Raw genomic sequence first — 22643 nt, forward strand, 5'->3', positions numbered from 1 at the left:
TTTGCAGCCTTGTCATTTCAGTCTTGAAGTTTAAAAATGGTGCCGCTCTCAGGTCCTCGCGGCGGCTCTCGGGTCCTCTCGACGGCTCTTGGTTCCTCTCGCAGTGAGAGTAGCTGAGTGTATTCGGCTCAACTCACAGTCATGTCCAGTCAATGTGTTATGTCCATCATAGGGTGGGACTGGGCATGACTGTGAGCGGAGGGGAGCCGAGCCTACGGGGCCCCCTATTGGGTGGGGCCCATGGGCTTGAGCCCAGTCAAGCCCAATGGTAAGTCCAGCCCTGGGAAAGCTATAGGGAAGTCCCCATGCGTCAGAGGAGGGTGGGGTCACTGGGTGGTCCCGCCCTCTGTTATTTAAGAAATGTGTCAGAAGAAGCGGAGTGTCACACTGCTAAAGACTCTCACAGAGGTGAATCGTGCGGATGGCGTGGAGAACAAGCCGGAGCAATATGTGGGACGAGAAGAGCATAAGAAGAAGAAGATGAAGAAGAAGATGAAAGAAGAAGCGCAAAGAAGAAGAATTTAATAAAGGACTTGTCAAAAATTGTCTTTTTTAACCTTTTTGTCACTTTGTTAGTGAAATTAACATGGGGGGCCGGATCTGGGGATCCCCTTGTTAAAGGGAGCTTCCAGATTCTGATAAACCCCCCGCCTGCTGACCCCCACAACCACCGGGCAAGGGTTGTGGGGATGAGGCCCTTCTCCCCATCAACAAGGGGACAAGGTGCTTTGAGGAGCTACCTCAAAGCACACTCCCAATGTTGAGGGCATATGGACTGGTAGGGGGGGTCGCTCTCTCGCCCCCCCTCTTTTCCTGAGGCCTGCCATGTTGCATTCAGTTCCCCTTAAAATCTATGGATTTTGAGGGGGACCCCCACGCCATTTAAAAAAAAAAAAATTGGCGCGGGCTTACCCTTAATATCCATACCAGACCTGAAGGGCCTGGTATGGAATTTAGGGGGACCCCCACGCATTTATTTTTTTACATTTTGGTTCAGGGTTCCCCTGTGGGGAAATCCCCATGCCGTTTTTATCAATGAACTTTTATGTGTATTGTGGACCGACAATTCATTATAGCCACGAGTAGTTTTAAATTACTTTTTTTTCCCTTTAGAAATGGCATTTTGCTGTCAGACTGTTCTAAACACGGGAAACATGCACCCCTTTACAGGCATACTATAGACACCCCCAGGTACGAAATTTAAAGGAATATTATACTTTTATTGTTTCACTTTAAGCATTATTAAAATCACTGCTCCCGAAAAAATTTCAGTTTTTAAAACTTTTTTTTGCATTGATACATGTCCCCTGGGGCAGGACCCAGGTCCCAAAACACTTTTTATGACAATACCATGCATATAAGACTTTAAAATGAGCACTTTTGATTTCTCCCATAGACTTTTAAAGGGTGTTCCGCGGCTTTCGAATTTGCCGCGAATACCCAAAATTGTTCGCTGTTTGGCGAACTGGCGAACAGCCAATGTTTGAGTCGAACATGAGTTTGACTCCAAACATAAAGCTCATCCCTGCTGGTGAGGCTGCATTGATGTGCATGGTGAGGCTGCATTGTGCATTCTATGCATTAAGGTGAAAAAACATCTGACAGTGCCTGTGCCCCCAGCCCCCCCATTTTACTTACCTGACCCCTCGAAAGTCCCACGCTCGTCCTCGACTTCCTCTTCACCACTCAGCCTGGCCACTGATTGGCTGGAGTGGATGGATGGAAAGCAGCGCAGCCATTGGCTTGCGCTATTGTCAATCACATCCACTGACGCGGAGCGCGGGGGGCGGGGCGGGGCCGTGTGATACAGCGAGCCGCCGGCTGTATCACGGGAGCGCGCCCGCAGACGCTTCTCACCGTGCGAGGGAGCTCGCATTAACGTGAGAAGCACCTGCGGGAGGAAGAAGAGACAGCGGTCGAGGGACCCCAGAAGAGCAGGTTCGGGGCCACTCTGTGCAAAACAAGCTGCACAGTGGAGGTAAGTATAACATGTTTGTTATTTTTGTTTTGTTTTAATTTTTAACTTTACAATCCCTTTAAGGCCTGGCTAGTAAATAAGAGAAAACTAAAAATAGAAAATTATCAGTTTTGGGTAACCCATCAATCAGATTACTTTGGATTAAACGAGCTTTGTTTTTCTAGAGCTGCAAGAGCATTATTCTAAAATTATAGAAAAAAAACATATGAAATGCTTTGGCAGGTATTCAGCCATATTCAGCTAAAGTTGGGTGTTTAACCAACCATTGTAATTGATACAATTTAATTGTATGTTACCCATGGGTGAATAATACATGGGTTTGCCAAAGTATATTTAATATTAATGACCAATACAAATCTTGTTTGTTTTACTACTTTATCTGTAAAACGTAAAATAAGCTGTTTTATAGGATTACTTTCATTGTACTTTCATTAGCATGTTCTTAAACAATGATTTTATTCTTAGCAGTCTTTGTCCATAAGCACATAATTAGGAGTAAATACCAAGGAAAGACAGATTTTCATAGTAATTAATAGTTTAAAAAAAAAAATACATAAAAAAAAAAGTTAGGGCCAGTTAGAATTCTGACCCTGACTAGTAGTCTATTTCATAATCATTAAGTAATATACAATTAACTTTATTAGATCAAACAAATATTCCAGGAAATATTTTTTAAAAAATCCAGTCATATATGTTTTACTAAAGCTGTTGGTAGCACTCTATAACCATATGGGGTCTAATAGATACTGTATGGTAGCAAAGTGGACTATGGTTTCTGCTATAACATCTGTAGTCCTTACTTTTCCTGACTGCTCAGACACACTCTGAAGCAATACTGCCACTGCACACAACAGGAACAAATCTCCCAACCCACAGAGGTTGCCGAAGCGAATACAGCTTCTGAACTTACCAGCCTGCTTTCCCAAATGCAGAACCACTAAAGTCAGGGCAACAAATCTTTCAGTCACTGCATAACTCTTTATAAATTTACATGGTCAGCATCATGGAATTTGTAGGTTTATTTCAATACCAATTGTCATTTATGGGGTATTTCCTTCGTTTGAAATACCCAGAATTTCATGGTAAAGTGCTGAAGTATTCAAATCCTCTGCTAGTCTAATGATCAGTCTTTGCCATTTGCTGACAATTTCTCAACACTTCAACACACACCTACTCTAATCAAGAAAACCTAAGTAGATTGCTGGACCTTCCAACCTGTGCTGATCAACACATTAGACCGTTTCTCCATCTCTCTTTGACTTCTTTCTGATGTTCTTGCCCTGTATTACTTCTGTGAGTGTTTGGAAGACGTTTTTACTCAGCTTGCCTGTGCCTATCTTGAACATCAGCCTGTTGACTCTGCTACCTTTCTGCTCTTTGCTCTGACCATATGTCTTGGGACTTAAGCTAGGTATAAACTAGTAGAATTTCATATAAAAAATGTTCAAAAATTCCTAGTACATTCGAATGTCGTTCAACAGTGGTTGAAGATTTCATTGGCTTCTCAAATTAGATTTTGGATTGAATATATTTTTCCAAATGAAAACACCACACACAGTTAGAAATATGTTCATTCGCGAATCGTTTTCCATCCTGCTCCTTTGAACCTTCTCGTCACTGAGGTTGAAAACAATCATTGATTTAACTGGTGATACAGTGGGTCCAAAAAACTCTGTAGCAGACAGTTTGCAGATATTAATAAAAAATTATACATTGACCACTCTCCTTAATTACTAGCCTTGTTGTCAGGGGCAGGAAAAAAAATGCCGCAACTAGCAATACTTTAAATATTTTTAACGTAATTCAATTTTTTTATTTTACGATTCACAAACTGGTTTACCTTTTATTGAAACTCAATGGATTGCTACAGTACTGTTTATCTTAATAGGTGAATTTTATGAATCTACTGTATAACCATATTGTTAATTGATTTTTTTTACAGTTACTACATCTGGGCCTATATCCTTGGAACAAAATACTTCTTACCACCATACCATCCTTTGAATCCCATTCACTCCATACACTGTGAAAGATATAGTCTTTAATTAAGGATGACACAATATTTTATATTTCAGAAAACGACATGCTGTCGTTTTTGACAAAAATGCTGGGTTGTATGATGGAACTGAGGGTAAGTGTCCACAGTATCATTCTGCTGCTGAAGCTGGTGAAAATCTCAATGTATGCATGGAAGGAATATCCAAATGTAGTGCTATAAGTTCACCACACATAACAACTGGATCGGATAAAAGTACATTGTATTGATGTGACTTCAGGTTTGCTAAGAATTCTTGGTTTTTAAGCACAGAATTACAGTTCTCCTTATACATCGCATTTACTTGAATTTCCAACTCGTGGAACTGTTTGAAAAATTGAAAAAAGTTAATGTTTGGCTTTTTGTATATCCAAAGCCTGACAAGATCCTCAATAATTGACAAGGTATAGTTTTTCCCATAAGGAACTTTGTAGAATAATTCTGACGTTTTATCATTTGTATTAACGTAAGCAGCACCTGTACATACGAACACTGTAACACTATGATTTCTAGTGATTAATTTGTCTATTGTTTTTTATATTTAACCAATGGCTCCCTTCTGTTGGTCAGATTAAAATGTTTCCACAAAAGACAGATCCAGCAAGGAGAACTAGGACTGTGAGCTGTCCAAGTCCTTAGTATTTTAATAACCTAAGCAATGGGGTAATTTTAACTATTGCATAAGAAATTTGGTAGCCTATAGGAAACGGTAAAAAAGATAACTATTAAAGAGTAGGAAGCCTCAAAATAATTGATAGTGTAGATAGATATTAAATGGATATTGATAATAGAGTTCAAGTTACCTTAGCCTAATGACCCGTACACACAATCCGAAAATCAGAGTAAAAATACCGCTTTCGAACTATTTGTATGATAATTGGATCATTAGTACAGAGCTTTCGGGAGCCGATCACGACAGTTCATCCGAAATTATTAGATCGGACAAACACAAAATATTTTCTTGTATGATACCAAATAGGACGATTTTCATTTAATCAGTCCAGTTATCGTCCGAAAATACAATAAAAATACAGTACAACAGGTGACATCACTTCTGATTTTTTATTCTGTTGTACGAAAATTTTTGTCACTTTAGTAACCTCTCCATGTTCGATATGCGACTAGAATGCAAGAAAAAAAAAATGGACGATCTGTCGTTCAAGTTTCAGATCGCGGTACGGGGCTTTACTGAGTATTTCTACCTCAGTGCGTGTAAGAAATCTAGGTTTCCTACACCTGTGCAATCCTGTTTATAAGTTATTATTACATTAGGATTAACATAAACAAAGTGCTTTGTAAAAATATCTAATACCTCTGAAATTTAGCAGTGACCAAATGTGTATAGTATGTAGAACACTTGGTTTGCTTTCTCTAATTTGGAAATACTTTTTATCAAGCTCATTAAAAGTTATATTATAAACAATTTTTCTTTTTAAAGATTGGTCAAGCTAAATTAGATATTTTATTTAAAGGCGGGATCTACTGTGCTGAGTTATCTGCTAATTTATTATACTTCTTGGGCAACCCGGGCCATGAGATGCATAGTTCTTGGCTCTTTTCCTAGCCACCTTCCCATGTTCCTATTCTTCCTCTTGCATTCTTCATCCTATGAAAAAATGAATAATCCATTACAAAATGTGGGACCCCTTTAATAACAGCTATGCAGGTGTGCCCTGACATGAATGTGCTATATGTAAAAACAATTTGTTGGCGCATTATAAATACCTTAAATAAATAAATAAATGAATGTGGAACTTTGGAAATTCCATAACAGAGATCACACCAATGGACTCTTTATGAATGCTCATAGATGGATCGAAATGCAGCATGGACTGACCAAATTTCCATCCATCTATGGCAGGAAATATTGGAAAATGTATATTCTGTCAGCAGCTGCAGCCGAAGGGGCTGCAGCACTGATTAGTGAATTATGTTAGCGTTTTTTTTTCTTTATCAGTCTATTAGTCTATGAGATGTAATAAAGTGTTAGCCCTTGTACACACACAGTCGGACATCCCGACAACCAAATCCGTCGGATTTTGTCCGACGGATTTTGTCAGACGGATTTTGTCAGACGGATTTTGTCCGAAACTGTTGCATACACACGGTCGGACAAAGTTGTCAGAAAATCCGATCGTTCAGAACGTGATGACATTATTTCGTTACGACGGGACTACGTTCAGGCTAGTAGCCAATAGCTTTGGTGTAGGAATTTGATCTGAGCATGCGTGGCACTTTGTCTGATCGGAATTCTCTACACATGATCGGACAAGGTCTGATCGGATCATGTTGTCGGAAAGTTTTATAGACAAGCTGGAAAACTTGGTCCGTTGGATATTGCGACGGAAACAGTCCGATGGAGCCCACACACGGTTGGATTATCCGACAACACAGTCCGATAGGACATTTTCTGTCGGAATGTCCGACCGTGTGTACAAGGGCTTAGTTTTACTCAAGTCAGTGTGAACACCTATTATTTTTAGGTGGGCTGATTTTTTGAGTTTTCACATCAGGAATGCTGTTTTCATGTATGCTTTATTTAAACCTATCTAAAAAATCCCTACTTCGAGTCACTCAAAACTAGCTGGTGTAAAAGGAATACAAAGTGCATCACATACTAGCATATTATTTTAAACGTACCTCAAAGCGAAGCTCTTCCAGAGTGGAGATGTCAGTGCTGCAAGTGCTCCCAACTTCACCTGTCTTGCTTCTGGGTTCGCGGACTCTGGCTCTGTGACTGGCATGCACGGGGGGTCACCATTCACGGCACATGGCTCTGAAGAAATGGCACTGATGGCTGTTCCATCAGAGCGCATGCACCAGTGATGTCACTGGCTGAATGTACATGAATTATCTCCTAAACGGTGCACATTTAAGAGATATTTACATTAACTAAAGGTAAGCCTTATTATAGTCTTACCTATAGGTAAAAGCAAGAGATGGAAGTTTACTTCCACTTTACCAAATTTATTAAAATTACTGCATGTACAAAATAGATGATGGGTCAAAAAGCTATAGTATCAATTTGGCAATTTAGTGGTAATTATTACCTGACAGCCTAACCCCACCATATCTTCTAATTCTACCCATACCACTTTGTATGTGTGCCAGTTTAGTTAAAAATAAAAAGGCACCCAATATTTATAGAGCTGTTACTTTTGATTATGGGGCACCCAACAAGTGTGTTTTTACCTCTGCTTGAGCTTATGTGGCTTAAAGTAGAACTGAAGACAAAACTTTTTCTTTTTTCATTTTGGATTGAGTGAAGGGAAGATATATATTTTTTTGTATCTGTGTCTCATTCAGTAGATTTCCCTTCAGTTTTTGTCCCATAACCACAACATGAAGTGAGAGGAAATCTCTGTCCCCATCTGAAAATTTTCCTTCTATTCCTCTTCTGGTGACCACTCCAAAATTGGGATCTATCTCCATTATTTACATATAGAGAGGTTACATTTTCCTAATAGGGACATAGACGGCAGAAAAAACTGACAGGCCTTCTAATCCCTCTCAACTGTATCTCAAACGAAAAACGCTGGCCAAACATGGATCAATATTTGGAAGAAAAATTTAAATCAAATCAGTATTTGGTGTGACTACTCTTTGGCTTCAAACCAACATCAATTGAAGATTTCAAAGAAGGCCTGGGTTTCAAGATGTGCTGTTCAAGCTCTTTTGAAAAAGCACAATGAAACAGACAATAATGAGGACCATAGATGCAGTGCTCGGACCAAAGAAGACACATGCTTACTTTCTTTCAGCATCAGATGTCCATCAGGGCCATCAGCACAGAACTGGTGGAAACCAGTGGAACCAAGGTATACCCATCTACTGTCCAGAGAATTCTGGCCAGAAGTGGTCTTCATGCAGCCAAAAACCCATACCTCTGATGTGGAAAAATGGCTAAGCATTTTGACTACACATGAAAACATAGGACTAGGGTGCAGAAAAATGTCAGCAGGTGCTCTGGACTGATGAGTCAAAACTTGAAATATTTGGCTGTAGTAAGTGTTTGGAGAAGGCCTGGAGAGCAGTAAAATGAGTGTCTGTAGGCGACAGTGAAGCATGGTGGAGGTCCCTTGTAAGTTTGGGGCCGCATTTCTGCAAGCCGAGTGGGAGATTTAGTCAGGATTAACGGTGCCCTCAATGCTGAGAAATACAGGCAGAGACTTATTCATCATGACATACCACCAGGGAGGCGTGTGATTGGACCCACATTTATTCTGCAACAGGACAATGACCCCAAACATACAGCCAATGTCATAAAGAACTATCTTCAGCCCTAGAAGTGATGGTTTGGCCGCCACATCATTGGGTCTGTCTGGGATTACATGAAGATACAGAAGCATTTGAGGCATCCCACATCCGCATAATGTCTGTGGTTAGTTCTCCAAGATGTCTGGAAAAACCTACCTGCCAAACTCCTTCAAAACTGTGTGCAACACTGGAGAGATAGGAGAGGCGCTTTACAGGTGCTATGTGGGTGCTATTTTTAGCACTGTAGTGCCTGTAAAGCACCTCAGTGTGAAAGGGGTCTACCCCACTTGTTGCCCTGGCCTTGCAAGTCCTCCAACACCTCTGACTCTCTGGGTTCAGACATTTTGTTAGTGACCAAGGCAATTAGAAACACACACACAATTCAAATGAAACAGTTGAACTTTTCTTTACTGAGGCATTAAAAGCATTAGGATCCAGTAAAACAAACTTTTCACTTGTCAAAGTTTTACTATGACAAATAATTCTGATGGTAGAAAACAGTCAAAAGAAAACAGTAACTGTTTGCTGGATATAATGAACATGTACAAAAGATCAAGACTCTGTTTAGATTGAAACCTATGGGAATAGGCAGAATAAGGGCAGAGGCATGGCCCTTTCTTATGTCAGACCATTTCCTTCTGTACCTCAACACCATAGATCCAGAAAAAAAGATATAACACTGTACTTGAATCAGCATAAACAGTTTAACCTTTAAGTCTTTAGCCAGCTCACATAACAAAAGAGTCATAGGTGAAACTAGGACCTTTGTGACACCACAAGTATTAATCCCTTATCTGGGGGAGTAAGATGTAGTCCCTTTCAAGGAAAGAAGCCTTGAATCTTCAGCTAGCTCTTTGGTGATATACTGGTGGTATCCTGATAAGCAGAGTGAAGTAAATTAGGCAGATGTGTCCTGACAAGCAGGGGATGCAATGTGTGCCTGTGATATCCTGAAGCAAAATCACTCCTTGGCAGGGGGAGTGAGTTCTACAGGTGTAGGCAAGGGAAAAGACAACGTTGTCTGCATGCAGTGTCCAGAAGGTGGGCCGCTCACTGATCCTAGCGACTTGTGGTATTGAAGAAAGGGTGAAGGCTCCGAAGCAAACTCCTGCAGGGTCCTGGTTCAATGGATATCGCTCAACTTCATGTCGCTTTGGGGCGCAGCTCAGCTGGATTTGGCGTGGATGTGATACAGTAAGTGCGGCCTCCAGGCTGCTGCTGGTCAACCAGAAGTAGCTGGCAGTGGATGCTCCTGTACACACACATGATGACTGTTTCTAGCACAGGCCTCGACTCAGCCACAGCCTGACAAGTCACTTGCTTGCAGATCCAGACTGGGGTCCCAAGAGAGTGATCCTGGCCCAGCACAGGCTTTATATTACCTCTCCCAGCATTCTATTCTCCTACTCAAGGTGGCTGGTACTTTAGTCCATTACAGTCCAGCCTGAGTGTAAAACCAGAGTCCTGGGACTCCAGTTCCCAAGCTGCTTTGCTTTACTCCCTGGTGTTATTCACTCTGCTGGCAGTATGTGATGACACAGAGTCTTAGCTGGGCACTAGAGTGGAACAGTCTTACTGCAGCTGTCAGGAAAGGTTCCCTCCGCTGGTAATATCAATCATTTGGCATGCAGTACTGCGATCCACCAGCAGGTGTCTCCTGCTGGAATTATGTCATCTTTGGTCCGCAGTACTGGTGTCCACCAGCGGAGGGATCCTGGCAGTATGGAGCAGGTATTGCCCTCTGCAGTCAGGCGTCACATGACTGACAGCAGCCATTATAAATACCCGGCAAGTTCATATACACTTCGCCTTGGTATTGTCCTTGAGCCCTGACCTGCAGCCTGTTTGATACCTGTTACCTGATACCTGATACCTGTTACCTGATACCTGTTACCTGATACCTGTTACCTGTTACCTGATCCCGATCCCTGTTTCCTGTATCCTGCCTCTTGTACCTGTTCCCTCTCTCCTTGTCCCCCTATTCTGCTTACCTCCTATTTATGACCCCGGCCTGGCTTGACTACGATTCTGGTTCTCCCTTTTGTTACATTATACTGGTTTACTTGCTTATCTGCACTGTTTGGTTGTTAGTTTGTTCACTTAGTTTGTATTGGTGGTGTGTTCACATTTATATGCGTTTGCTTAATAAATTTACCTTCACTTATTTGTGTCTGGTTCACTTGTCGCAGTCACACAGTTCTGGTCACATCTGGTTCATGACAGAATACCAAGGCCATTCCTGACCAGAAGTGGCTGCACAGGGGAACCATTTGCTTTAGTTTGGTTGCAAACATGAATGCTGATGAGATCATTTTTTTTTCTCTGCTGGCATCTGAGAGTGGTGATTATTGCCGCCAGGTTTTGAAAGAATGGTCTAGTGACCAGTTGTTTGCAGCTATGCGTTTGGCTCACTCCCTGGTCAATCAGGGTTATACATTGTTTGAGGAGGTGCAGCCTTTGATAAAGATCTGTACTGAGCTAGCCCTGCCCTGTATCCCAGATGGCCGTGATGATTTCACTCCTCCTTTTGATATGAATCAGGTTGTATCTTTAGTATGGCTTTTTGAAGATGATCCTTCTGATTTTTGTGAACACTACTCAGCCTGTTCCCCACAGGTGATTGCTGAGTGCATTGTATCTGCTAAATCTTTGGTTAGACAGGGAGGCTTAAAACTTCAGTTTGTACAACCCATACTTTCAGCATGGTCTGACATGGTGCAATCAGCCCCCAGCCAAACAATCCACCTCTGCCATCAGGTATGAGCCTACCCAAAAGTATGTTTCCCCACCAGCCATGTCAGCCTCAGTTGCAGCCCAGTACACGCTGCTCCCAACCAAATACTCCTATCCAGTCTCTACTCCCTGTACTTATCCTGCATTCAACCCACCTGCTTCCTCTCCGCTGTCTACAAACCCACAAGTTCTTTCCCCAGCTACTGGTACCTCTTCTCTGCCATATCACAATCCTCCTTTCCAGTCTGCTGCACCCCTTATTTACAGTCCTGTAGTCACCTACAGAGCTTCAGTGGCTAAGCCAAAGAAAAAACGAAAGTTTTTCCCAACCAAAATGGTCTTACCATTAACCAAACCTGCCTCCACACCTACCAATCTGTCCCAGCCCGGAGTGCCAGAGCCAGAGCTCCAGCCCGGAGTGCCAGAGCCAGAGCTCCAGCCCGGAGTGCCAGAGCCAGAGTTCCAGCCTGACGCCTTCCAGCCTGATGTCCCGGCCTTCCAGCCAGACGCCTTCCAGCCTGATGTCCCGGCCTTCCAGCCAGACGCCTTCCAGCCTGATGTCCCGGCCTTCCAGCCAGACGCCTTCCAGCCTGATGTCCCGGCCTTCCAGCCAGACGCCTTCCAGCCTGATGTCCCGGCCTTCCAGCCAGACGCCTTCCAGCCTGATGTCCCGGCCTTCCAGCCAGACGCCTTCCAGCCTGATGTCCCGGCCTTCCAGCCAGACGCCTTCCAGCCTGACGTCTTGCAGTCTGATGTCCCGGCCTTCCAGTCTGAAGTCTTGCAGTCTGATGTCCCGGCCTTCCGGTCTGGCGTCTTGCAGTCTGATGTCTCGGCCTTCCAGTCTGACGTCTTGCAGTCTGATGTCTCGGCCTTCCAGTCTGACGTCTTGCAGTCTGAAGTCTCGGCCTTCCAGTCTGATATCTTGCAGTCTGATGTCCCGGCCTTCCAGTCTGATGTCTTGCAGTCTGATGTCCCGGCCTTCCAGTCTGATGTCTTGCAGCCTGATGTCCCGGCCTTCCAGTCTGATGTCTTGCAGTCTGATGTCCCGGCCTTTCAGTCTGATGTCTTGCAGTTTGATGTCCCGGCATTCCAGTCTGATGCCTTCCAGTCTGATGTTCCGGCCTTCCAGTCTGATGCCTTCCAGTCTGATGTTCCGGCCTTGCAGTCTGATGCCTTCCAGTCTGATGTTCCGGCCTTGCAGTCCGATGCCTTCCAGTCTGATGCCCCGGCCTTCCAGTCCGATGCCTTCCAGTCTGATGCCCCGGCCTTCCAGTCCGATGCCTTCCAGTCTGATGCCCCGGCCTTCCAGTCTGATGCCTTCCAGTCTGATGCCCCGGCCTTCCAGTCTGATGCCTTCCAGTCTGATGCCCCGGCCTTCCAGTCTGATGCCTTCCAGTCTGATGCCCCGGCCTTCCAGTCTGATGCCTTCCAGTCTGATGCCCCGGCCTTCCAGTCTGATGTCCCGGCCTTGCAGTCTGATGCCTTCCAGTCTGATGTCCCGGCCTTGCAGTCTGATGCCTTCCAGTCTGATGTTCCGGCCTTGCAGTCTGATGCCTTCCAGTCTGATGTTCCGGCCTTGCAGTCTGATGCCTTCCAGTCTGATGTCCCGGCCTCGCAGTCTGATTCCTTCCAGTCTGATGTCCCGGCCTCGCAGTCCGACGCCTTCCAGTCTGATGTCCCGGCCTTGCAGTTCGACGCCTTCCAGTCTGATGTCCCGGCCTTGCAGTCCGACGCCTTCCAGTCTGATGTCCCGGCCTTGCAGTTCGACGCCTTCCAGTCTGGTGTCCCGGCCTTGCAGTCCGACGCCTTCCAGTCTGATGTCCCGGCTTTGCAGTCCGACGCCTTCCAGTCTGATGTCCCGGCCTTGCAGTCCGATGCCTTCCAGTCTGATGTGCCTGCTGTCCAGCCTGATGTGCCTGCCTTCCAGCCTGACGTGTGTAATATATATGAAATAATACGATATTTCAAAGTCTTAAGTATATGTTGAAATCAATCAATTCTTGTGAGACGAATTTCCTTAATTAGATCTGAGTCAGCGTAATTCAAAAATGTGTATTTATTTGTACACATTTAAATACAAAAGGATGCTTACAAAAATAGTACAATGATAATCATTTGTATAAAGTTATTGCATGTGTGGAATAACCCTTTGTCTGCTGTGTAAAAGAGATGTATTAGCTTGCCTGCTTTGGTCTTTCAAGCACCCATCTGCCTCGTGGCAAGGGCAGGAAACAACAGGAAATTCTCCTCCCAGCACTTCTCATTATATTAACCAGGCTTCTAATTTCGCGCCAAAAAGACAGACCCTCCTTCCCAAAGGTGGGAGGGCTAAGAGTGGTTGTTATAACAGAGCTGACATGTGTTACCACTTAAAATGCAATTCTACAGTCTAATGACAGGATGTAAGGGGGAAGGGAGAATTTAGACTTAGACTAGAAAAATAGTGTCTCAACTTACATAGGCAAGACCTTCTAAAAACATATATATAATGAACTGGAACATAAACAAATATCACTTACATAGCTCTTAAAAATATATATAAGATATACAATATTCATCAAAATCCTGACAGGTTTTAAATATTTACTTTTCCAATTATCGCAAGTCATAACATAGAAATTATTGTCTCAAAGTTCTTTCACACAGTATGAAAAATATTATATTCTGAATAAAGTATAATAAAGCCAATTAAAATTTAGATATTAAGAATATAACATTCCCCTCTGAAATATGAATACTAATCATATTTTTCAGATTAAAAATTCATCCATCATCATTCATGTCACATTCAAACAAACTTTGATTCAATAACTCCAAATGCTTTGTCCTGCACAATTGGATTCATACCTTCAAAACGCATTTTCCTCTTTAATTTACTTTGTAACAAATCATCTCCTTTCTTAATATCACTTCTAATTCGATTATATAATTTTTTCATTCTAAACATTAAACATAACTGGAATATAAGGAATAACATGATAATAATAAAAATAATTACAATAGGATGTGATAAAATATTTCCTGCTGCTGAAGTTATCGAAGTTTTTCCCCACATGGATACACTATTACTAAATCTTTTCCACCAATTACTTCCTGAAAATTCTGACCATTGATGTGATATTTCTTGCAAATTACCTTGTTCATGTTTAAACAATACTTCTGCATTCTGCAATTCCTTAGCCAAAGCTATTAATAAACCTTGATCCTTTTGAATTATATTTGCCCATTTTTCCCATGGAAATTCATCTATTTGAGAAATATTATACTGTGTAGGAAGAGCGCTAATATTTTTCATAAACATATTTGTTAAATTTGTTCTCAACCCATTAATACTTATTGCAACAATATCTCCTTCTATACAATACAACCCTTGATTTAGGTTTTCTGTATTTGTACAAGAAGAGAAAAAAGTTTTAACCTTTTCTGTATCTGACATAATTTGAAAACAAACCTTCTTTTTATCTACACGAGTAACTAATTCAGAATTAATTTTATTTTAAATTCTTGCTGAACATAATGTATGATTATGATAACAAGAATGAAATATGCTTTTATCTTGATTAGGTAAACATATAATTTTAGACTGGAATTGTAAACATGATGACAAATCTAATTGTTCTAATTCAGAATTTTCATTGTTAAATACAAAATCTGTATACTGTAATTTATAGTATAATAATTGTGTATTACTGACAGATAATCCCAAAACAGTGATTGGAACCAAAATTTGTTCTTTTCCGGCTATTGGAATCATAGAAGAACTATAACATATGTCCTGCTTGCATCCTATCCATTTATTTACCCATAAATCTGTATGATTTATCGCATATAAATATTCTTTGGGCAAATACTGTAAAATGCCAAGAGGAGTTATTCCACTCTGAAATGCTTGCGCAATTATTTTAAAATTAGTGGAATATTCCGTTTGAATCTCTAGACATGCTCTGGCTATATGAGAATGTTGTTCACTTCTCATCAAATCAAGAGTAATATTTTGAAGATGTAAAATAGATGGACCCATTATATTAGCAGTTTTAATTACCATATTTTCTAAAATCTGATTTAAATGTCTTTGTATTTTAATACCGTTACTTCCCACTAAACCAGCGGTTTCTAGATCAGACTTTAAAGTATTAATATCCATACTATTTGTTATACTCCCGATTGCGCCAATCCCTCCTAAAATACCTTCAACAATACCACGCTTATTTCTGTTATAATTTCTATTATTAATTCCAAACCATCTCTCAATACCCAATTCCATATCAACCAGATGTCCTTGACATTGTGGAAACCTTATAGAAATTTTCCATTCTGAAACATTAAAGTTCCACAAAACAATGACAAACTTTCCCTCTCTCAAAAGAGTTCTGGATTGGAAATGGTTAATCTGAAAAGGGCTTGCAGAGAAACTTTTCTTATTGACACATGGAGTTTTCCTTGGAGACATAACAACAACACTTGCCTTTGCACATTTCACCGGATAATTTTCTATTGATATGCAACATTCATATATACCAGTATCATTCAAAGATACTCTCATTTGTTGATAAACAAATGTATTATTAATCCAATTCACACTACCAAAAATTCCTTTATGAATTATGACAGTAGAACTATAAAGAAAACTACCCAAAAACTCATCATTCCTTTTCCAAGTCAACAATGAATTTTGAGGTAAAGATATTTTTGTATCACATATCAAATGCAAATTATCTTTATCTTCCATAATTTTCAAAGATTGTGGGAAAATATTAATTTCTGGAACAATCTTATCAACTATAAAGATATCGATTTTGACCCTTATTTCAGTAAATTTTCTTATAACTTTAAAATCCCATGTTCTTACAACGTCTCCTTTTTCATCTCCAATGATGTCTAAATATTTTGGATTCAATATCTTTACAAAACTTTGAAAAAGATAATAAAATTGATCAAAGGAATAAAATATTTTCCCAGATCTTGTCATAATATTAGTAACATCTCCAGACCAAATTGTTGACTCATTACCCTTTAAAAATATAGACCAGAAACTCCTCAACAATATGTTACACTCAAAAGTTCCGGTTTTGTTATTTAGTCTATAAGATCCCTGCATTTTAACAAACTTAGTTTTGGATTCTATTTTAACTTTGATGTCAATATCATTGCTGTGAATGAAATACAATTGTAAACAACAACGATATCCATCACCAATACATAAAAATCCATACAAATCTTCTGCTGTATTAATATCAACATCTCTAAAATTATGATTTTTATCATATGCACTAATATCAATAACTCTATCATTTTTGTCCTTTGTAATGATATCAATGTTCTTATTTTTCAGTTCATCTGCATTGATATCAATGTCTACATCTCTCTTATTTCTGAATAACATATGATCTTTGTTGTGTAATTCTTCATTCCTGTTAGTCTTTATATAACTTGAGCAGTTCTTGATATATCTTATCACAAATAAAATTGTCACTAGGGAAAAGATGCATCCTGTAGTGATGATACACTTTCTCTCTTTAAAACTTTTCATTTGTTGTGCTGACATCTTTTTCTTTTGGAATACGCACTTTCTTCAGGTTCAATTTTTATTTTTAATTCCTGAAAAAATAAAGGCAGCATCATTATCTTGGAATATAAAATTTGTTATACCCACATTTTTCTTTCTGCATACTTGTTTCACTGAACTAAGAAAGTATTTGTACCCCTTGAACATCCCAAAATGTCCATGGACTTTCCCAATTACTTTTCCATGTTTCAACTCCTGAAACTCTGTGACGTGTCACCATCTCTGGGTGTGGCCTCACATGTAACAATTCTTTAATCATCTTTTATCTTTTCTGTGTTAGACTTGTGTCAACAATATCTAATTTTATCTTAAATAAACCTTTCTGTTCCTGGTCTACTTAATAGACCGCTTATCTTATATAAAAGATAATTTTGGTTTAACAACAAAATAACAAAATGTTACAAAAAACAATATCAATTGTAAAATATCAAAAAATAGATTATTCTGAAGATTAAATCCGATATGTGCGTGGATTTAATAACAATCCTTCATGATATATATGTGTCTTGTGTGTGCTGGAGAAAAAATCTCCCTGGAATGTGTGCCCTCCAGTAATTGACTGTCTCCTCTCCTGTTACAAAATTCTACTCCTAAACACCAACTCCCACCTTTTTCCTTTTTAAGACTAGCTTAAAAGTTCCGCTGGGCTATATTGTTCCACAGAATGAGTATTTTCCCTCCCACCTTTCTAAAACAATGGGTGTCTCATTCTAAATTCCTAAGGGTTGCTATGAATAACCCTTTGTAAAAAAACATTTTAAACATACACAAACCTTTTTACCTTATCAATATATATATATACAAATTATTTCTTATTCTCCTAATCAAGAAACATTGTAATATAAAAACTTATATTTTTAACTAACAAAGACACTTTTTATCATGAATTAACTTTCTTTTTCAAACTTAGAAATATGAGGAGAAACCATTTTGTAACTTTTCTTCAACCAATTATGACTCCACGAGGCAATACACACGCCATTTTACTTTTTCTTTTAAACTCAAAAGGAGAATACTTTGTAGCATCAGAAATTGTGCTTCTTACATCCATTAAAAATAACTGGAACAACATCAACCCAAATATTTCCTTTGTCCAACAACCTTTATCAATCCTAGATTTAATTATCCGATACATCCTCACAATAATACCTACAAACTGTGAATGCTATCATACATGAAATCTCTGTTCTATTCCCTGATATTACACATCCTCTGTCACTACTGAGGTTTGCTGATATATCCCAAACTAGAAAAACATGATTATTCAACCTCTAAACAATAGTTAAAGCATCATCATTAGTGAATCCCACCTGTAGGTGCTGTGAACTATAAATACACAATAATCCTTTTTCGTCATGACACAAACTTATGGTCTAATGACCCAAATAATAACTTCGTGGCAACCTATGAGAATAAAAAAGATTGTTATAACCTTTTTTTCCTCTGAAATTAAAGGAATATGTGTGTCCACTTTCTTCACAACATTAATTGATACCATTACAGGTTGGACTACTAACTCTCCATGCAAAAGCTGCTTCCTTTGTGAAATAAATCTGCTGTTCTGTTACCTACAGATAACTCACTATTTTTTTTTATGTGCTGGAATTTTTACAATAGCATATGCAAGAGGATTACTCTCTGCAAGGTCAAAAACTGCTTCTAATGTCTCTTTCTGCACAAGAGTCTTGTTGGATGAATCCACAAAACCTCTACATAGATAACGTACAACATATGAACTATCACTATAAATCACTAGTGAACCTTTCTTCTCTTCCTTGTCAATACTATCTCAATATCTTTAAACAAACCTGTATCCATTTTGGTCTGACTCCAAAGACTTTTATGTGCTCTAACTAATTGTTCCAATTCGAGATTGGTTCCTGTGTGTGGCCAATTAAAATCTGAAGACATGTCAGCGACTGCTGTACAAATACTTCCAACGTTACTGTACTTTGAGGAATCTATTAACATAGATTTGGGCCTAGATGAATCTTTCCATATAGTAGAATTACTTAAATCAATAATCCAATCTAATTTACTAATCACATCCATGCCTAAAATATTCTCTGTATTTTGGCAACACCATATGTCTATATTTGTTTTTAAAATTCCGGGAATTTCGAGAGTCACATCAGAAACTTTAACTGCAACTGTATTTTCTTTTCCATTAAAATCAATTAAATTACATTTTGGAGAATCAATATTCACAGATAATTTGTGTTTAGTTAAACTGAGTTCAGATCCTAAATCTATTAGCCATTTAATATTCTTACCATTTAATAAACCATGTAACCATGGCCTTCCACTTTCATCTATTAAAAGTGAAGTCACATATTTTAATGTTGGAGGTGACTCAGAACCCTTTTCCCTAAATCCTGATGGTGATGGATGTAATCCATCCCTCTCATTTTCATCATTGTTTGTCATATTGATTGAACTGTCATTAACAGTCAATGTACTAATCTGTTTGACTTCTGAGGCATAAGGCAAATCAATCAAACTATTGTTTGAAGAAGAAAGAATAAATTGCTCAGAAATATGTTCTGTATTTTCTACTTTCAAAGTTTTCCTGTGTACTATGTATGGGAATAACATTTCCTGTCTGCTCTGAAGCTTTAGCTCCGCCTATGGCATGTATCTCATCATCTCTGTCTCTCTGAGTACCATGCTGACTGAATACAACCCTTTCAATGTTCAGTTTGAACAAAACAAAAATAAAAACTTAATACTCATGACAATGACACATAGATAAAAATATTAAAATTATATCAAAGTCCTCAATAATATTCCAAACGTCACAACCAAATCTTTTTAAACTCAAATCAATCCTTATTCATAGCCATTAAACGTCAACCAGAAAATTCTTACCATATCTGCAGTTAATTTAAGGACTGCTGACTGTTTTCAGAGTGTTATAAGCTACATAATTAAACCTTTCCTGTCTTAATGGACTATTTTCAGTTTGCAATCTTTGTGTCTTAGAAGAAAAATGAATTTGCTTATTATGACCTCTATACCTCAGATTACTGTGCCAACGTACAGAATAAACTTCTTGATGCCTGGGCAAAATTTTCGGATAATACAACCTCTTTTGTGTATTATTATTATTCAACTTTTTATAGACTTTCCTCTGAGCATATGGCGATGAAAATCTACATTTCTGCTTACTATCAGTATTATTTAAGTCAACTGACTTCCCACTCTCATTGTCTGAGGAAATATTAACATTTGACTCATTACAGGATATGACGTTGACGTCTGCCTTCGTCATATGTTCACCATCCTCCATCCTTGAGCACTGAGCATGTGCAGGACTCTCAGCTTGTAATAACTGGGTCTTAAACAAATTTAAAACATTCCCATGCACACAGCTTTCCAAAAAACCTATTTGATTTTCATTTTCTTTCAGAGATTGCAATAATGCATCAATTCTATGTTCCAATTCAATTTTTTCAGTCAATAATTGTTCAGTATATTTCTTCTCCTGCTTTGCTGCAATTTCTATTTCATTCTCTAAATTTTCAATATATGTACAAAAAGTCTCACAACTTGAACAACTAGATTCAAAAAGTACATTTTCAATTACACTTTGACTTTGTTTTCCTGGCATATCAAACACCATATAATTATAACTTTTAACAAGTTTCATTATATTACGTACTTTTTTCTTTGTTTTAACTAATGAGAATCTATCCTTCTCATTGTCAACATTTGCCTGAAAGCATTGATCATACATTAATTTCCATAAAACAGCATCAGAGACCTGTTTCGATAAACCTTTAAATTCTAATGTACTTTCATCAGCTAAAACATCTACAAATTCCATATTACGTTTCTACTCACCAAATATCAATTTTCCGCTGTCCTCGAAATTCACGTCTGTCAAGACTTCTGTATATCTGAAATTCTCCGGTCTTTCACAATCAATCGATCGATTTTTCCTTCTAAGTTCTTTTCCTTTTTTTTCCGAAGTTTAATCTCTGTTCATCAATTCTTTCCCCTCTGATCACAAGGATGGAAGTTGAAAAAAAAACTTCCGACTTTTGATTGACTGGTTGTAGCTCGCCAATTGTAATATATATGAAATAATACGATATTTCAAAGTCTTAAGTATATGTTGAAATCAATCAATTCTTGTGAGACCAATTTCCTTAATTAGATCTGAGTCAGCGTAATTCAAAAATGTGTATTTATTTGTACACATTTAAATACAAAAGGATGCTTACAAAAATAGTACAATGATAATCATTTGTATAAAGTTATTGCATGTGTGGAATAACCCTTTGTCTGCTGTGTAAAAGAGATGTATTAGCTTGCCTGCTTTGGTCTTTCAAGCACCCATCTGCCTCGTGGCAAGGGCAGGAAACAACAGGAAATTCTCCTCCCAGCACTTCTCATTATATTAACCAGGCTTCTAATTTCGCGCCAAAAAGACAGACCCTCCTTCCCAAAGGTGGGAGGGCTAAGAGTGGTTGTTATAACAGAGCTGACATGTGTTACCACTTAAAACGCAATTCTACAGTCTAATGACAGGATGTAAGGGGGAAGGGAGAATTTAGACTTAGACTAGAAAAATAGTGTCTCAACTTACATAGGCAAGACCTTCTAAAAACATATATATAATGAACTGGAACATAAACAAATATCACTTACATAGCTCTTAAAAATATATATAAGATATACAATATTCATCAAAATCCTGACAGGTTTTAAATATTTACTTTTCCAATTATCGCAAGTCATAACATAGAAATTATTGTCTCAAAGTTCTTTCACACAGTATGAAAAATATTATATTCTGAATAAAGTATAATAAAGCCAATTAAAATTTAGATATTAAGAATATAACAACGTGCCGCTGCCCGCCTTCCAGCCTGACGTGCCGCTGCCCGCCTTCCAGCCTGACGTGCCGCTGCCCGCCTTCCAGCCTGACGTGCCAGCTTCCCGGCCCGATGTGGTTCTGTCTGCTGCCCTGCTTGAAGTGTCTGTTACCCAACCTAATGTGACTTTGCCCATAGCCCAGCTTGACGTAGTGGACTTTCCCCAGTAACTGCTAGTTGGAGCGTCCGGAGGTCGCTCCTTTGAGGGGGGGTACTGTCAGGAAAGGTTCCCTCCGCTGGTAATATCAATCATTTGGCATGCAGTACTGCGATCCACCAGCAGGTGTCTCCTGCTGGAATTATGTCATCTTTGGTCCGCAGTACTGGTGTCCACCAGCGGAGGGATCCTGGCAGTATGGAGCAGGTATTGCCCTCTGCAGTCAGGCGTCACATGACTGACAGCAGCCATTATAAATACCCGGCAAGTTCATATACACTTCGCCTTGGTATTGTCCTTGAGCCCTGACCTGCAGCCTGTTTGATACCTGTTACCTGATACCTGTTACCTGATACCTGTTACCTGTTACCTGATCCCCGATCCCTGTTTCCTGTATCCTGCCTCTTGTACCTGTTCCCTCTCTCCTTGTCCCCCTATTCTGCTTACCTCCTATTTATGACCCCGGCCTGGCTTGACTACGATTCTGGTTCTCCCTTTTGTTACATTATACTGGTTTACTTGCTTATCTGCACTGTTTGGTTGTTAGTTTGTTCACTTAGTTTGTATTGGTGGTGTGTTCACATTTATATGCGTTTGCTTAATAAATTTACCTTCACTTATTTGTGTCTGGTTCACTTGTCGCAGTCACACAGTTCTGGTCACATCTGGTTCATGACAGCAGCTATGCTGCAGAGTGTCTCCTGATACTGCAGGCAATATTAGCCAGCTCCTGGCTACATCCTCCCCCCCACTTGAAATCTTTGGTCCTCCAAAAGGGCAGGGATGTTGTAGGAATATAATTAGTCAACTGGAAAAATCGTAATTGTATAGCAATATTAACCACAGTTTAAACTTAGCAAATAATGGCACACTTCTGGATTTTGCTGGAACCATTTATATATATATTCTTTGTAAACTCATAATCGGTTTGTTGACAGGCCAGAGCAATTGCTGTGGCCCACCCATCAGTGTCAGAGGTTGTGTCAAGATTGTCCCTTACCCACTTAGTGGTAGTGGGGCTAGGAGTAGGGATTCAT

The 22643-nt window shown here is 39.5% G+C and overlaps 1 protein-coding gene across 1 annotated transcript; it reads right to left on the reverse strand.

Moving 5' to 3' along the window:
* Positions 1 to 14484: 14484 nt before the first annotated feature.
* Positions 14485 to 20525, reverse strand: LOC143974758 (uncharacterized). The gene is made up of 2 exons (XM_077476473.1): positions 20413 to 20525; positions 14485 to 16601 (listed from the first exon to the last, which is right to left on the reverse strand). Exon 2 carries the CDS (start codon positions 16546 to 16548, stop codon positions 14500 to 14502), a length of 2049 nt encoding a protein of 682 aa, XP_077332599.1. The 5' UTR covers positions 16549 to 16601; positions 20413 to 20525; the 3' UTR covers positions 14485 to 14499.
* Positions 20526 to 22643: the final 2118 nt, after the last annotated feature.

This window comes from Lithobates pipiens, unplaced genomic scaffold (assembly GCF_037356315.1).
Source record: "Lithobates pipiens isolate NorthernLeopardFrog02 unplaced genomic scaffold, aLitPip1_a1.2 Scaffold_13, whole genome shotgun sequence".
Classification (NCBI taxonomy): domain Eukaryota; kingdom Metazoa; phylum Chordata; class Amphibia; order Anura; family Ranidae; genus Lithobates; species Lithobates pipiens.

Excerpts from the sequence above, each read along its gene's own strand:
- LOC143974758 (XM_077476473.1), bottom strand. The coding sequence starts at position 16,548 with ATGTCAGCACAACAAATGAAAAGTTTTAAAGAGAGAAAGTGTATCATC.